Consider the following 18,417-nt stretch of genomic DNA (forward strand, 5'->3'; position numbering starts at 1 on the left):
CGCCTGTGCCCGCGCCGTGCGGGCGTCCCGCCCTCGGGCCTTGCCTCCCGGACTTTCTCCAGGGTGAGGGGACGTCTCCAGGCGTTCCCGGAGCTGCGCGAAGCCCGGCCCCATCTGAGGCTTCCCGCCGTACTGTGAGCAAGCCCCGAGTATTGTGGGGTTACCTTTGTCGGTTTAAAAGGGATTTGGGTTTTTTCCTACGTGCGTAGGAGACGTAGGTAGAAGCAATTTATGTTACTCAGGTAGCGAAAGACATAAAGGGGCTTAAAGGCAGTTTAACTTTTCCTCCAAGTTTAATGTTTTTAGGAAATAAAGTAATCTTCTTGTAGTTTGTTCCTGGCTTGGTATAAATCTGGTTGGTTGTCGTGTGGTGGTTTTTTGTTGCAAGTAGGCAAATATTTCGAAGCATCATTTCGATGGAACTCCTACTGGCTTAATTACGGAATTTGCTTTAAACATCCAGATGCTGAAACATAAATGTAGAATTCGGTCACTAACTTGTGATAGCAACAAGGTTCATATTTCACCAGTGTTTTGAGTGGCAAAATTAAATGCTGTAATCTTAAATGAAGTTTGATGTGTTTTTATGCGTTGTTTACAGAACGTTCTTAATCTGTGTTGCATCTGTTCCGTTGCAGGTTGTTCAAAATATTGGGCTTGGCTGGCCAGAATTGCTCCTGGCTGGAAACAATGAAGCACCATTTTGCATGAAACTTTTACATGACTGAGATCATGGCGTCTTCAACAAACTTAGATGTCGGGGCTCAGTTAATTGTGGAAGAATGCACCACGAGCTACAGCCTTCCACCCATGCCAGACATTAAAGTGGAGCATCAGCTTGACACCAGCACAGAGGAAGGCCCAGCTCAGAGTGTCACCATGGGGATGAAATTCATTTTGCCCAATAGATTTGATATGAATGTCTGCTCACGATTTGTGAAGTCTTTGAATGAGGAGGACAGTAAAAATATTCAAGATCAAGTCAACTCTGACCTTGAAGTTGCATCTGTCTTATTTAAAGGTTGAATTTATGGTACAAGTCATTATCTGTGGGCTGTGTCATCCTGTTAAATTATTATGTTTACTTAAAAAAAAAAGCTTCTGCCTTATATGTATATTGATCATTTTTCTAAGATTTGTTCCTCTAACATTTTTTGTTATATGGCTAATGGATTAATAATGTAAAATTGACTTCCTCCAAGATTATTTTTTCTATCACATTTTACATACTTATATTGATTGAAAAACCAGTGGCTCAAAAAGTCTCTTTAAGTTAGTAAGAGCTGATGCTGATTATGAAAACAAGCTGCTTCTGTATGGCATGTCCTACAGCAGTATGCTTCTTCCCAAAACACTACTGAAAGCACTTCAGCTTCAGTAGCTTTCAGCAACATGTTGTATCTTTTCATGAGTATGATGAAAAATAACACAGGCCATGTGTGTTTATCACTGTGGCTGAACAAAGCCTCTAGTTGTACCAATGGGCTTGCCAGTGTAGCTTCAGACTACTTGAAAGCAAATGCTGCTCCAGCATTTGGATCCCTGCAGCTAATCCAGCCATTTCTGGGCAGCTTCATCAGAACTGATCCATGCTTTTTCATGGCTGAGGATATTCATGCAGAGCAAAATTAGGACGTCCATCTACTTCCCTTTAACAATTGTGGTTTCTAGCACTTGCTGTCATATTTCAGACTGTTGGCTGTGTATTTTTTCATGAAGTTCATGTCACCTATTTCTTGTAACAAATGCAAACACAGGCCTACTTTGAATTTTGATGGTTTCACTGACTTGTGTTGTTTGGCTGCAGCTCAGCCATTGTAGTTTTCAAACGTTTTAGATTTGTCTCAAGTGCTCACTAGCAGAGCCACAGGTCTGAGCAGCAGATTTAAGCCCATCAGCAATAGGGTGGTTTTTCTGAGGTAACATTTGTAAATCCCTTAGAAGTAGTCCTGCAAATCCAGGGACAACAGGCCAAAATCTGCAGTAGGACTCTTAATTCAATGTGGTCAGTTGTAGCTATTTGATTGGCAAACAAAACATAATTTTGTTTCCTTTCTGTTACACTCTACTTCTTTTAATTAGTTCTTTCCCTGAATTTGTGCTTCCATTTATGATGAAAGTTCTCTATGGTGTTAATTCACTGTGTGCGTTAGTTAGCTTCCAGTCATTAATTACTCATGCACACTGGTGTCAGATCAATTAAGCCAATATGGAGTTTAATCCTTCAATATGTCTTTCCAGTATTTAATCAGTTAGCTTTTTAAAAATTGCTTAGCTTTTCAGTTCTTTCTCAAAACCAAAAGCTGCTTTTGAGAATTAGAAGCCAAGACAACATATAAATATATTCTGTAATAAAATGCCATTAGCTCCTAAGAGAAGGCAAGAAAAGTTAGTATGAAGGAACACATCAGCAGTGAATGACTTCCTGAATTCTAAGTGGTGATCTGCTGTTGCATTTTATGTAAGTTAGTGGAACATATCTTCCTGCTGGATAAGTATTCATCGGGCTTTCATTATGCTGTTAAAATTTTATCCAGGAGTGGGAAGAGCCTTGGTGAAGGAAGTTAATGAAGGTTGTCTCCACTCATGCAGTGGACTGGTTAGGGAGCAGGCAAAGGCTGAGCAGTCTGACAAGAGCTGGATCATGTTATTGCCTTGGAGAGTGTCTATAAGAAGATGACAGGTTAAGTGGAGCCTTCTTACCTAATAAATCCATGCCAGGCATGTTGAAAAATCTAGACAAAGGCTTACCTCATTTAGAGACCAGCTTGTCTCTGGGTGACATTAGCCATACTGAACGTGTAAAGTAGCATAAGTGTTCTATGCTAGAAATTAATGCAGCCCTTTATTCAGCTTTCACAATACACAATGGAAAAAAGCACATGTCACAACATCTTAACATGGATTTTAAGGGTCTTGTGATACTGGTACTTTACAGTTTGACTTAGAATCTATGACTTGCTTTTAATGCTCTTATTAGTATTGAAATCCTGTTTGTGTTTTTTGTTTAATGTAGCCGAATGCAACAGCCACACTTCTCCTTCCCCTGGTATCCAAGTAAGACATGTTTATACTCCTTCAACTACTAAGCATTTCTCACCAATAAAACAATCAACTACACTAACTAACAAACACAGGGGAAATGAAGTCTCTACAACGCCTCTGCTTGTAAGCTGTAAGTATCCTTCTGCTGTACTATTAATAATTGTCTTGTGAACTGTGTGTTGGATGCTTAACAGATTTATCCATTTTTTTTCTTTGGTGTTAAAATGAACTTTAAGGTAGGAAGAAAACCTGAGATAGTCTTGTCTAGTTTCACATGGGTCCAACTATAAAATAGTCATCCACCTGATGTATGGAATTCACGACGGAAGTTTATTTTCCAGAAATAATCTAATTCTTGATTTTAAGAGTATAGGTAAGGGCTTTTCTGATTTTTTGCTAAGTTGTAAGTTAATGTACTTCATGCCTCTGTTTTCAGAACTTGTGCATCTTAAAATTAGATGATCGGTAAATGCTGCAGAATACTTAAGATGTAATGTAATGTAATATAAATACAGAGTACTGCAAGTGTCATGATTGTCACAGATCTTGAAAATCAAGGAAGTATTGTTTGTGGTGGGGTTTTTTTCTGAATTGTCAACCATTTTCTTTATAAATTAATTTGCTGTAATTTACTTCATCAGTAAATTATTTCCTCTATAAGTTACAAATCAATTTTTTATAAAGAAAAATGCTATTTGCATGGGAAGAATTAATCTGGAGGTGCAGTATGGGCCACTGAACAAAATACAGCATCTTTCTGAACAAACTAAACTTTCATATAGTGACTTGGAAGAGGACAGTGAACATTTACAGTTCATGTAATCATTGGCTAATTTTGTTACTATATCATGTGGATAATTTATTACATATTAGCCTCCGGAGCACCTCTCAGGCCTGCTCCAAGTTCCAGTTATCAAAACCATGCACCCATGCAGTTTTCCATGGGATCGGAGGTTTTTTCTTCATAATCTCGGAAATAACAAAAAATAGCCCACAATCTTTGTTTTCCCCTCTATATATCGAGTTGTGTATAGTTTTGTAATGTCTGATCTATTCCACATTGTAGTATGTGAGAGTCACACTAGAGGATTTCTTTGTTGAGTAGCAGGGCAGGTCTTCTGGTGATTTAAGTGTGATTTTTAAATTAAACATACTTAATTTATCAAAAGATGTTTGTTTTCATTTGATAAATGGTCTTAACATGATCTTGGGTTGCTGACCAAACAGCAGAGAAGAGAGCATGTTGCTTTGTAAAGAGTCAGTGTGGGAAGTATCTTTGCTTTCAAGAATCACTGCTGCATTGGTTTAAAAATTACCTAAACCTGTGAAAGTCTTTGGAAAATTTTCAGTTTTTAAGAGTGATTTAAGTTCAGAGCCTAAGGTGAAATTATCTACACTCTCAGTTCCAAGTTCTGTACTGCTGAAGCCAATGGACATGTTATGTTCAGCTCCACATAGAGCAGAATGAAAACTGGTGTATGTAACACATGCTTTTGCTTCCTTTTTTGCAGCTTTATCAGTGCATCAGCTGGCTGCTCAGGGAGAAATGTTATATTTGGCCACACGTATTGAACAAGGTGAGTCAGAAGGAGGTTAAAGGCCTTCTTTTTTTCTTTGGGCCATTTGTATGCTGTTGTGTTTGACCTTTTCCCCAAAGCTATAAAGTCCTTAATTCTGGTACAAATTGGAGGACATTTGAGGTGTCTGTTTTTTGCAGATGTGGACTGTTGTTTTGCATCGGTCTATTATTCACTCACTGTATGATTCACATTTTAAATTAAAACATTAACATTAGTAGGAGTAGGTAAATCCCTTCATCATCCTGCTGTCTAGCTATATAGGGTAAGCCATGGAACTAAGAAAGGAATATGTTAGTTCTGTCACAGCAGTTTATATTATTTTATTTTAAATTTATCTTTGTAATTTAAAATATACTTCTATTAAGGGTGGTTTTCCAACTCTGTTTAATCAATCAGCATAAAGACCTGCATGTCACTAATTTAAGCCATGGCTCACACCTGCAATATAATAGTACTACACATTCTGAGTAGTGTGACATTTGTGTGTCTGTAATATATATGCAAAATTTCAGCTCTACCTAACAGATTTAGGAATTTAGTAACATTAATAGTATATTCTTACTGCACTAATAGTAATCACCCATGCTTTCAGTGCATCCTTGTTGAAATGTTTCCTGGAAAGTAGGTTATGAGTCACTGAGTTGAAATACTTTGTAATGAGCCATGTATATGAAAAGCAAATCAAATTTGGAGTGTCGGTAGCAGTTAAAAATGCTTATTTTGGTGCTATGATAAGCCTGGAATTTTTAAAGTACTTAGATAAAAAAAAAATCCAGCTGAAATATTTGTCAGCAGTTGTTAAAAGAAATTGTTCTTTTCTTCTTCCAGCTGCACTAGATGTAGACGTTAATTGTTTTCACAGACCACCTTATTGATTACATAAACTTTGTGAGGAATTGAGTTGTTTTATCTATATTGCTGTACAAGTTCATTCTTTACAAGATTGTATGGCTCACTCTATTGAAAAAAACATGGTCTACAGTATAATACAGGATGTACCTCTATATTTTTCAAACATCCTTTATCTTCTTTACAAAGGTGAAGCCCAGATTACAGACAACTTGTAACATTTCTGAGTAAAAACAGAGTTTGATTCATAGAGCTTAAAAACTTAAATTTTAAATTACTAAACTAAAGGCTGAAATTTTACTTTGGTCAGTCAGATGTGTTTTTCTTTCTTGGACAGAATATTACCACCACCACTGGGACAGAATTTTGGTTTTAAAGTTGAGAATGACTTTTAGGTCACACTGGTTCCTATTGAATAAATGTTTGTGGATACATCAACACATTTCACCAGCTGATACACAGTGCATTAGTGAAAGGGATTACCAAGTTATGTATTTTTCTCTGAACAGAAAATTTAATCAATCATAAGGATGAAGAAGGATTTACCCCTCTGATGTGGGCTGCAGCTCATGGGCAGATAGCAGTAGTGGAATTTCTCCTCCAGAATGTAAGGAAAAAAATCACAATTGATTTTGAATTTATGTACTCTTCAGTTTGTTTTGCCCTCCTAAGTTTGTTGATGGTGCTACAAGCTCAAAAGTTTTAGAGTTAAGGTCTGTGCAAAACCTCAAAGTTGCTTCTTTTTTTTAATTGATACTTTATTTCAGGGTGCAGATCCTCAGATTCTGGGGAAGGGGCGAGAAAGTGCCCTCTCACTGGCCTGCAGTAAAGGATACACAGATATTGTCAAAATGCTGCTCGACTGTGGAGTTGATGTCAATGAGTATGACTGGGTAAGACTCTAGCTTGAGTTTAGTCAGATGGTGCTGTGGTCAGAAAATTGAAGCAGGACATAGCACTGGCTTGGGTTTAAAAGTTGTTCTACCTCTTCTGAAATACCTGGGAGTTTCAAAACTTCCATAGGGTAAGAGAAGTTGGTGCTACTAGTTCTGACCTCTTGGTAGGAAGAGAGTGAGACTAATGCTGACTTCTTGTAGAAGTGTGATCTCACAGCTTGAACAACAGACAAAAAAAGGTGGAAGTTGAGAAGATCTAAAACAGAACATCATTTTTATAAAACCTAGGAAGTCTTCTACTGGTACATGGAAGTATATTGGTGTGTTAAGGAATTACAGTTGCGGAGTGACTGCTTAATCGTGAAGTGTCTGAGACATTTCTCTGCTTTTGCAGAATGGAGGCACACCCTTGTTATATGCAGTACATGGGAACCATGTGAAATGTGTAAAAATTCTTCTTGGTAAGCAGACTGTCCAAACCAAATTATCAGTAATAATATACCATTGGTTCTCATTGTCAGAAATACAAGATTCTATTCCTGTTTTACATAGAAAGTGGTGCCGATCCAACTATCGAAACGGATGCTGGCTATAATTCCATGGATTTGGCTGTAGCCTTGGGCTATCGGAGTGGTGAGTATTGAAAATGTAAACCCTTTTAAAAAATTTTTAGTTTTTACAGCTCTTCATTTATGTAGCTGCTGCAATGGCCTAGTAGAGGTTTTGTACCTCTTAACATGTTACCTTTCCTGCAAGTCTTAATAATCCTAAATGTGTCAGGCCAAAATGGGTAGGAGCTTTCATTCTTGTTTCAGAAAGTCAGGTAATTAGTAAGAAAATGTAACTGACCTGGATCTATATCAGTGGACACAAATAATGGTGTTTAGGGCTGATGCAGTCACGACTCAGACAAGGGGAGCTGAGCTGCTCCCTCACTCCGTACAAAGGAGTGTGTTACTGGACAGTGGTAAGAGGCTAGCAGCCCTCCTGAACCCGTCACCCTACCTGACTGGCATGATGTGATGTAGTTTGCAAAACCTTCTTCAGTCAGATCAGCTCTAGCTCTAATTTGTCTTGGAGGCAGACAGTAATCAGTGAATTATACTTTCGCATTTGGTTATGGAAACAAGAAGCAAAGAAGGGACTCCTTATTGGTTTTTTCCCTCATTGCTGCTGTCATTTTGAAAGCTGTGAAATGTCTGCCATTACAGAAATGAATTGAAAAGTAAAACCAGCACTTTATGTGTAGCTTCTCCGAGCAGAGCCCTGTGCTTATGAATGAGCCAGTGTCTTGGTTTAACCCCAGCCACCAGCCAAGCCCCACCCAGCCACTAGCTCACTTCCCCACCAGAGAGATCAGGGAGAGAATTGGAAGGGTGAGAGCTGGAAAACTCATGTGTTGAGAAGAAGACAGTTTAATAGGGAAAGCAAAGGCTGTGCACACAAGCAAAGCAAAACAAGGAATTCATTCACTGCTTCCATGGGCAGGCAGGTGTTCAGCCATTCCAGGAGAGCAGGGCCCCATCACACATAATGGTTACTTGGGAAGACAAAACTCCATCCCTCCAAATGTCCCCCCCTTCCTCCTTCATCCCCCACTTTAAGCACTGAGCATGGTGCCACAGGGTCTGGAATATCCCTTTGGTCAGTTGGGGTCACCTGTCCAGGCTCTGTCTCCTCCCAAGCTCCTAAGCACCCCCAGTCCCCTCCCCAGTGTGGCAGTACCAAAAGCAGAAACAGCCTCGGCTCTGTGCAAGCCCTGCTCAGCAACAGCAAAAACATCTCTGTATTATCAACCCTGAGTTCAGCACAAATCCAAAACACAGCCCCATGCCAGCCACTGAGATGAATAATATTAACTCTACCCCAGCTGAATCCAGGCACAGCAAACTTCACAGATGCCTACATATAAGACTGCTTCAAGAGCTCAATCTCAAAGTGTGTCACAGAAGAAGTTTCTAATAAATGTTTTTGCCTTCTTTCTGTTTGTAGACTAAAAATTTGCTTTCCATGCGTTATTGGCCTATTCAAACGAAAGACCTGATGATGACCCCAAAAAACATCATCTGCCTAACTGGGTGTATTGTTTTTGGATTATATAAGGCTTTTATTCTCTGAAGGAATGCAGACTTTCTTCACAGAGTGAATTTATACATATCTGGTTTTTATTAAATGATTGTACAGGACAAGCAGGTATCTGCCAGAAAAAACAGTATAACCCTAAAAATACCAAAATAATCAACACTAATTAACCTCATCTCTTTCTCTGCTTTAGTTCAACAGGTTATTGAGTCTCATTTATTAAAGCTACTTCAAAACATCAAGGAATAATGGTTGGCTCTTCTGCAGGTGCCACTTCTTGGCTTGGAGATTTGAACTACTGATTAGCTCTCTAATCGGTGACAAGAGTTGGTTGTTTTGTAACTTCACAGTTCAACTATTTGCTGGTTTTAGTTAAGCTTTTTAGTATTCTTTCTCTTCTTTCACTGTTGTTAATACAAATATACAATGTCACCCTTTCCTTAAATACATTTTATACAATTTTAGAGAAGTCAGTTGCTGTGCATGAAAAGGTTTGTAAATAAACCCATTTCTGACCATGTAAATGTTTACACTGAGTGCAGTGGGTGGCACTATGCCAAGTGTCCTACTTCATCACATCATTGATACATTTTTACAGGGAAAAACGTGTTTAGATATTGAGGTATATCACCACAGAAGATAGATATCTTTACCGTTAATAATACCAAAATGTGCACTGTGCGTCAAGTTTTCGAGATTCCCCGCTTAATATTTATCCTGGCTGGAGCCAGGACAGGGTTCATTTTTGCAATAGTGAGGAGGGGGCTAGGACCCAGAAGTTATTCTGTATCACCTCACCTCCTTGCTAAGGGCACGAGGAGGTCTGGACTGGCTGCAGTGGAGTCAGGTTGAGCTCTGCAGTGAGCTTTTTTGCATGTGAATCACTCTCTTTTGTATATTTTTGTTACTAATATTGTTGCTGTTAATGTTTGTTTTCTTACCTCATTGCTGTTTTCAGTAAATTTTTCTTATCTCAACCTGTGATCTTTACCTTTTCTGCCTTGAATTCCCCTTCCCATCTCACCCCAGGGGAAAGCGGGGAGGGAGTGGGCAAACAAGCAAGCAGCAGTGTGGTTTGAAGAGTCTAAGTGGGAGCACTAAACTGGGCAGTACCATTCCTAAACAGCAGTCTTGTTTGGCACCCAATATGGACTAGGAAGGATTGAGATTACAGATCTGACCAGAGGGTCAGATTTGATCTAAGCATTTGCTGTATTAGGTAGGGAGCCACTGGTCACAGTGTTGATTGGTCTGTTGGTGTGGTGTTGGACCTAACCCTTTATATGTGCCTGTTTGTGCTCCTCCTGATACTATTTTTCAGAGGAGGGAGAGGAATCAGGATTGTTCTGTTGCTGTACTGTGTGACATCAGTTTATGGCATGATAACATCAAGGGCAGTGAGGGTCATTTGGGATGTGTATTCAGTGCTGCTCGCCTACCCTTACCTCATGCACTACCTTTTGAGACTCCATTAATAGTCATGTCCAATCTGGCAGGGGGAGAGGATGATTTTTCCCCATCTTTTCACTCCTGTTACAAGAGCTTTTGAGAATTTTGAATTCCCTTTGGATGTTAAGGAAAGCATGTTCATGTTGCTACGTCTGCCAGGTTTCCTCAGTGCGATCTACATCGTGTTTAGATATTTCTAGGGAGGTTATTCAGACATCTGCCCTGAGGATGGATAGTCGTGAGTGGCATGGAATGTGGGAGAAAATGGGCCAGCTTTTGAAGGATTATTGTGCTTCAGTGGTTTGGAAGTTCGCCTGTGAAAAACTACAGGATCCTGATAAAGTGGTAGAGTATGTGAAGGAAAACAGCAGTGGCAGTTCCAGAGAGGCACAAAGTTCTGTAATGTGCTGGACCCTGCTACTGTTTCCTGGACACTGCTTATCCCTAAGCAGCACCCTCAGGGGAGGAGGAGGAAAGCAGTCCAACAGGCACTGTGGCCTCTCAAACTGCACCTGAACCAGAGGAACAACCTCTGCTGGTAGCAGTCGCCCCTATACAGAAGAAGAAATCCAATATCAAATCAGTTCACACAGTGAGGAATGAGGAGGAAGCAGAGTCCTCCTAACAGGAGGAAGAGGCAGGGCCAGAGATAATCACCCCATTTCTATCCCTGGGTGAGCTGTGAGATGCGCAAGAAGATTTCAGCCACCACTCATGAGAGCCCCTGGGGACCTGCCTGGTCCAATGCTGGGATATTGCAGCCCATGATACAAAACCAGCTGGTAGTGAAGCCAGGCAGCTGGGATCCCTGTCCTGGGATGTGGGCACTGATGAGGAGACTGGGAAGAGGACAGAAACTCAGACCCTGGAGTTGAATCCTGTAAAGAATGAAGGAAAGGTACTCTCAAGGATGATTTAGTAGTGCACCCAAGCAGGTGGAACACCATGGAAAAAGGTATCCAGTAACTGAGAGAATTAACTGTGCTGGACATAGTCTATAGGGATTTGAATAATGAGCAGATAGATCCTTTTGGGCAGATTAAAGTGAAAAGACACGGAATGATCAGTAGTTACATATATATATATAGTTTTGTTTATATATATATATATATATATACACACACACAGGTGTATGGGTGTGTGTGTAGGGTTTGTTTTAGAACAATTTGGTTGCAATGGAGAGGATGTATGTAGCCATTTTGGTTATTGTTATCTATAGTAATAATATAAAACCATAAAAGTACCACTTAAAAAACATATATAAGGAAAGGAGAAAGAAAGGAAAAGGGTAGAAACATATTACCACTGTGAATCCAGTGACGAGACATGATTGTTGCAATTTAGATGTCCGTTGGTTAATCTGATGTTCGCAGTCTTCTGGCACCCTGACTGCCAGTGCTGGGATGGATGTTCAAAGGGGAAGTCCCTCCTACACGTCATGCTACCAAAGCTGCATGGAATAAGTGGGTCTTGCTGATCACACCACTTGGTGTGCCTCCAACTCTCTCTAGTCTGCCACAGGGGGAGGGGAGTCTTAGTGAGCAGCATGTGGCTTCAGTGGGAACACTGACAGTACCTGATTTCTTTCCACCTGCCTTCCGCTGGCAGTCCTGGAACAACTAGGCCAGTGCATCGTAGGTTGAAATTTCCTTGGTACAAGGGAGTCTAATTGCAAGTACAGAACTCCTAGCTCCTAAATATTCTTCACACAGTGGCTGAAAGCAGATACCAGCTGTATGGGAAGAAAAGCCACAGCCTCCTGCACTACAGCCTTCTTCAGCCACAGTGCAGTCCTTTGGATCATATAATATCTCAGGTTGAAAGGGACCATAAAGATCAGTGAGTCGCATTCCCTGCTCTTTGCAGGATATCCCTGTGGGTCCCTTCCAACTTGAGATGTTCTATGACTGCCTCAGACTAAAGCATCTGACTAAGCACCATCCAGATGCTCCTTGAATGCTGACAGGCTTGGAGACCATTTTCCTGGGAACCTGTTCTAGTGACCAACCATCCTCTCAATAAAGAGCCTTTCCTTCAGTTCAGTCTGAACTCCCCCCAATGCAGTTTTATTTCATCTCCTTATGTCCTATCTCTGGTTACCTGAGAGGAGATCAGTGCCTGCCTCTCCACTTCCTCTCATGAGGAAGCTGTAGGCTGCCATAACATCACCTCAGTCTCCTCCAGCCTGTGAACAAACCAAGTGCCTTCAGCTGCTCCTTATACAGCATCACCTCAAGGCCCTTCACTATCCTCATGGCCCTCCTTTGGACACTCTCCAATAGCTTTGTATCTCTCTTATCCTGTGGCACCCAAAGCTGCCCCAGCACTGGAGGTGAGGCTGCCCCAGTGCAGAGCAGAGCGGGACAATCCCCTCCCTTGCCTGGCTGGTGATGCTGTGCCTGATGCCCCCAGGACACAGGTGGCCCTCCTGGCTGCCAGGCACTGCTGACTTACTAATTTTCTCTGTTTCAGTTTCTTGCCTCTTGAACTGCGAGTTCTTTTACTCAGAGTTTGGATTAAAATGCAGGAGATGCCAGGCTTTTCTTCTAATTGATGTTTATTATTTTCTTATCTATAGCACAGCTGCACAGGATGTGTGCCTCTTAGTTAATAAGGTGGAAAATGGCTGTGAGTTCTAACTTTCAAGGCCTTTTAAAGTCCAAATCAACCAATTATGAAATACCAAGTAACATGTTTTTACTTGTAATCCAATAACTATCTATTCATGGCCCACAGTGTGGGTTTTTTGAACCAATACCAGAACACTCAGATTTGTGAAGAAGGAGAAGAAAAGAAGAGCTAATCCACACCCAAAATCCTCCATATTGTTACACATATATATAATTATATCCCAGAAACCTAAATTCTCTAAACCCAGGGCTCCAACACTGACTCAAGTTCAATTTGTCCCCAACCCAAACCCTCACATCTCTTTTTGCAGGGCTGCTCTCCAGCCTCTTGTCCTCCAGTCTGGGGGATGTCCCAGTGACACAGTTCAGTTAAAATAGCAATTAAGATTTTGAAATTAGTTGAAAAAAATCAGACAATGTTAACTGATTTTCTGGGACTTCTACACTTAGACAAAGCTACAGTGAATGACGGGACATAATAGTTTTGCACAAATAATAGATAAGCTTTTGAAAGAGACTTTTCAGTGGCTGTTCCCTAACAGTACATACGGTTTTTCCCCATGTCGTGTGTTCACGGTTCCAAGCATTTCTCCATTGTGTCCACTAGAGGTCTGGCATCTACTGACATCCATACACGCCTAATCCCTGCCTTTCTTCCCCAGTCCATGGGTAGAGACCCCAACCTCCAAGTTCCTGTATTTCTTGTATAGTGTCTCTACTATGCTTATTTTTTTCTATTTGAAAATAAATCCATACACGAAGGAAATGAGTATTATTTAAAGAACATGCACTGTGATTCTGATGAAAGGGACTGGAAGGCTGAAGAACAATCCAGCCAAGTTCTCTGAGTCAGACCAAGAGAAATAACAAATTAAAAATGCTAACTTTGAAATAACAAAGTCACTGAATATACAAATGGGCAAAATGTAGAAAAAAAATTCCAAACCTACATGGATTAGACCTGAATTTCTGGCTACATTTCTTTCTGACGCTAGGTACTGAAACATCTGTGGTACATAGGAGTTGTACACTGGGTCAGAATTAACCTGTGAAAGGCTATGTGAGAGCCAGAGATACATTTCTTTTGTGAAGCTGAAATCTGAAATGGAACCAGCCTTAGGGGAAGTGAAGCAAAAAAATGTAACTGAGCATGCAGGTGTTGGTGAAATCCTTGCTCCATTATCTGTCTCCCAGGCTTTGACACCTGTATTCTTACATAGCATTTACACCAGTTTTATTGTATCATGCATGATAAAATCAGATGAAAGAAACAGCAAATCTGACATGCCTTGGAAACAAGAGAGAAAAAATGTTTCATAATCAAAGTCCAGAAAAATAAGTCTCTGGTAAGTAATTTTAAAGTAAAATAACATGAAGTGGCCATTACTGTAAAGTTGCATATTAAAAATACTGAGATTTAATGTCCTTTGTAAAAACAAACGCTGAACTTCCACACGTGTTGAAAAGTAATGCAAATAAAATGCAAATTGTGTTTCCTTAACATACCATAACCTGAGCCATTTTTTCTTAAATTGAAAGACATCTCATGTGTAGACAAAACTGTATCAGTATGCATTAAGAACAGAATTTCCATTCTGTATTATTTGTGTTACAGGAAAGTACTTGTTCTAAATAATGAATCTTCAATATCTGCTTTGTATTTTGTCTTGAATTTCAGTCAGCAATGGGATAATATATAGGAAATAAAACGGACTAATTCTTAACTATTGCCTCAAAACATATCCTAGAAAATGCATTTTTTAATTATATACAAAGACATTGGAATAGAGGAATGTAGTTTAAGACAACAAAATTTAAAATTTCTTCCATCTTTTTTCTGCGGAATTTCAAGCAATCATCAGATAGTCATCACAACACCTCCCACAAGAGTGAGTACAAAGGTGAAGATGGTAATCTTTCAGAAGCTGTTTACTGCATTACTGTGTAACATTACACTGCTAAGGGAACATGGAATTGAAGTTTTCTGTGGCTCTTTTGAGGACCCTGCAGGGACCAAGCAGCACTATTTCATAAACTACGATTCAGACACCACGAGGAAAAGTTAGTCAAGAGTTAGCAAACAGAGGAAAAAAAAACAATGCAAAGAAAAAGCTTTACTCGCAGGAAAAAAATCCCTGTGTAAAAAGCACAGACAACTGTTGATTATGCAATACTAACAGCATGCTTCACTCCACATACTTTTGTGTTTCTCTGAGGCACAACAATGAATTTTTTTTTCTCTTGGTGTAAATACTTCTCAGTATTCATTTTTTCTTTGTTTATAGTGGTAAAATTCCTAAGTGGTGGGAATTTCAGCATTGGTTAAGTGTTTTGAAAGGTCAGTTTTCTGATTTTGTTCTAGTGAACAATTTCTGTAGCCTGTTAAGGCGTGAGAAGACACTATGACCTTTGAACCACACCCATGGGTCCAAAGGCAGCAGTGTTTCCTTGTCACAAGACCAGAGGAGTCTGAAAATTCTACAGTCAGAATCTTAATGCCAAGTTGATTCTCTCCAAAGCTTTTACCGAAAGCTCTTGCCAATGTAATTTCTTACAGTAATTGTTCATCTTTTACATTTGAACTTGAATGATGGCATGCTCTCTTTCAGAGTATTAAGATAGATACATATCTATAATAAGTTGCTTTTCCTGATTAACTAAATAATTTTTTGCCAAATTCAATGTGCAGCGTGTAAACACAAATGCCATGAACTCTGCTCACACAGCAGATTGCCAGCAGTTTCATGTAGTAGTAACAGCCAAATGCTTCAGAGCTGCACAAAGTCTTTGTCTTATTCATTCCCGTTTGACTTTGCAGGGTATTCTGGTTAATCATGTACAATGTTAGCATTACTATTTGCATGTAAATTTGATGAGCACTTTGTAACACTCTTCCCTGTCTGCTCTGGTTTTCCCTGCGGCTGTTACTAGTTCCACTCTGTTGCCTTCTTTGTTCATCTGTCTTGTACTTTGAATTCCCCACTTGTGTTTCTGAGACAGTTATAGAAAGCAGCAACCTCCTGCCAGACCTTCCCAGGGTAGAGCATAATCTCCCTTCAGCCCTCCTGTGGGTTTTTCCTTGGTATTTAAAAAAAAAAGTCTGTATCCTACACCTCCTCATGCCACACAGGGAGCAGGTGCCCACAGCAGGGAGCCAAGTGATGGAAGATGGGGCCTCTGCTCTTCACCTTTTCCATGATCCATGTGAGATGATCACAGTTCGCCACTGAGGCACTAGAGGCAAACTCTAGAGAACTCAGCAGTTGGTAACCCAATAGTATTCCTGCAGTAAGAAATAATGTTCCACAACTCCAAGATGAAAATCAGCCTTTGAACCTTACTCTTACTCAGCTGAGAAACAACATGAGACAAACTTTTACTTACAGCATGCACCAATTTTGCATTTCCAGAGCAACTTCATTGTGTCTTTAATCTACCTTTAAGCAATCTTGCATCTTTTTTCTTTAAACCCTGATGATGATGCTTAGATCACAGCCTGAGGAAACAGCTGTAAACTAATGCCAGAACTATTATTAATTTTCCACAACTGTTTTATCACAGTACCTGGAACAAAAAACGTCAGAAGTAGAGGAACCATGTAAGTTTATGCTAATTCTAGGTGACTTGTTTTGGCTAAGCAGTTCACATTCACAGCTCTAGCCTACCCCTAGCATCAACCAGATGTAACTCCATATTCTCATGAAATTGGAAGGAATAAGGGATAGGGGAAAAAAAAGAAAAAAAAAAAAAAGATGGAACACTGTATTTACTGAGATGATAGACTCAAGTATGTTCTGCATTTTTAACTACTAAGCTAATGTTAGGGACATTCTAGCAGTTTTTCCTGAACACTGTGGACCAGACCTTTTTCCTTTACAACAACAGTATAAATCACTGGAGTGCAGACACTCCCCATCACTAGAATGATCATCATTAGTATTGTTATAGCAGTTCCGCTTGCATGCACCTCCTGCTGTGCAGCACATAATGCTTTCAGGAAGTACACTGCTCCATCTGGCAATGAATGTATAACTGGGTGAATTAGGAATCCAGTCACTTGGAACTTTAAAGATCAAAGATATTGTTAGGGGTTAGTCCTAGGAATGACGTCTGAATAGATCTTTCTGTTGAGGGTATTTGTCACCAAATTAAGCTAGCAACTCTCCAGGCATACAGGACTGTAAAGCATGTCAGTCAATCTTCAGCAGATGAGCAGTGATGAGGCCAACCATGTACGCAGGAATCAGCAGGGAAGGTTGCAGAGCCCAACAGAAAGGAAGAAGTAAACTGGACACAGCAACAAGGTGGATTACAGCTGTGGGACTGCACTGTACAGCTCATCCCTTTCCTGCAAGAATAAACCTAAGTAATCCCTAAATAATCCTCTAAAAAAAATCCTGACCTGCATTGTGGAAGATATTGTTTTGATTCATTATGTAAATCAGCTGTACATGCTCTTTTTTTAGCACTGGAATCAAAGCATAGCAAATAACAATCACATCACATGCTTTTCACAGCCTACAAAATTTTCTAGCACATCAGCATTTCTATTTCATAAACAGAAAATGGAGCTTACAGAACAGCATGACTTTCACACCAGGACTAGTATACATCACTGCCAAGCATTTTAAGAGGACCTATCATACCATCCAATGGCTGGACTCAACCTTTGTGTATGATTGTCAGCTAAAGGACACTGAATGATGTGCAGTCTGCAGGCACATTTAATGTGCCAGAACTTATTCAGGCTTCTAGCACCATGGAAAAACAGGCAAGCTTTAGCTAAACCCCACAGATCCTTCCACCCCACTTTTGTTGCCACAAGGCTACATCTAGACTGTCTTAAATGTTACAATCTAAGTGATTCAACACACAGTTGTTTCTGAAAATGCATCCCAAAAATAGCTTACAATATCTACTCTGCAACTGTGGTATAATGTGTATCCCAGTATTGGGTAAGATCACAGGCATAACAACACTGCCATTGTCTCCAAAAAGGCTTTTGTTTAGAAGCATTATGATTTTCTGTTCACATAAAACAGTTTCAAGAAGGTACACGGCATCCCAGAAAAATATATCAGTGCATTGTTGAAGCCTTGCATCTCCACTGGAATTTAATTTACAGCCTGCTCACATAGTTTGTCTGTCAAATATACTGTATATCCTGATGAAACCAGAGAGTTACCAAAGTGGGACATAATCAGCAGTAAAAACAACGCCACATTTTGAAATAAATAATGACTTATTTTTCAAGGTACTAATGATTAAACTAGGACAATGCTAAAATATGAGGAACAAATATAACGTGAGTAAAGGGTCTGTTGTACAAATGCAAGGGCTGACGCACTAAAGGAGAATAACAATCCATCTAGAATACAGTTCCTGACAGAGGTCAGCCTAGACACCAGTGTATACATGCACAAGGTCACATCTAAGCAAGTCTGAATTTTGTATGCTGGTGGAAGATCATGACTCAGTGAATCCTGAGACCTGTAAGCTAGTCTAGCTTCTACACAGTAAAAAGCACACCCCAACCCCCCCCTCCCCCCCCCAAAAAAAAAATTAAAGATCATCACCCCCGGGTAGTAATTACTGGAGCATGAAATGCTGCAGATGTACGTGGGGATTGTTTACCCAAATGCTGCCCCCAACATATGCTAAAGGCAAACCCCAGCTGCATGAGCTGGCTATGCTGGTTTCACACTGTTTAGGAACTTCCCTAAACAGAAAGAACTGCACTAACTACTGATTCCTAACACTAACTGGTGCAAAGCAGCCAGGAGGGAAATAAATGAATTTTCAAATTAACTCCCCCCTGGTGCTTTGGATACCAACTGTCCCTGGGACAAAAACTTGTAATGGACACCTCAAATCAGTAAGCCTGCC

The 18,417-nt window shown here is 40.0% G+C and overlaps 1 protein-coding gene across 2 annotated transcripts; it reads left to right on the plus strand.

Annotated features, from left to right (window-relative positions):
• On the plus strand, positions 1–8,988 carry ANKRA2 (ankyrin repeat family A member 2). Of its 2 annotated transcripts, none has more exons than XM_017740691.1 (9): positions 1–134; positions 633–1,021; positions 3,017–3,175; positions 4,557–4,622; positions 5,984–6,081; positions 6,242–6,367; positions 6,765–6,831; positions 6,923–7,003; positions 8,646–8,988. In XM_017740691.1, exons 2-9 carry the CDS (start codon positions 721–723, stop codon positions 8,699–8,701), a joined length of 954 nt encoding a protein of 317 aa, XP_017596180.1. In that variant the 5' UTR covers positions 1–134; positions 633–720; the 3' UTR covers positions 8,702–8,988. The 2 variants fall into 2 exon arrangements, with proteins under 2 accessions (XP_017596180.1, XP_008636836.1); XM_008638614.2 differs by having other exon boundaries at positions 7–134; positions 639–1,021.
• The last annotated feature ends 9,429 nt before the right edge of the window (positions 8,989–18,417 follow it).

This window comes from Corvus brachyrhynchos, unplaced genomic scaffold (assembly GCF_000691975.1).
Source record: "Corvus brachyrhynchos isolate BGI_N302 unplaced genomic scaffold, ASM69197v1 scaffold467, whole genome shotgun sequence".
Classification (NCBI taxonomy): Eukaryota; Metazoa; Chordata; class Aves; order Passeriformes; family Corvidae; genus Corvus; species Corvus brachyrhynchos.

Coding starts and splice junctions, on each gene's coding strand:
- ANKRA2 (XM_017740691.1), top strand. CDS start 721: ATGACTGAGATCATGGCGTCTTCAACAAACTTAGATGTCGGGGCTCAG. Junction 4,623..5,983: donor GGCCACACGTATTGAACAAG/GTGAGTCAGAAG, acceptor TTCTCTGAACAG/AAAATTTAATCAATCATAAG. Junction 6,832..6,922: donor ATGTGTAAAAATTCTTCTTG/GTAAGCAGACTG, acceptor TGTTTTACATAG/AAAGTGGTGCCGATCCAACT.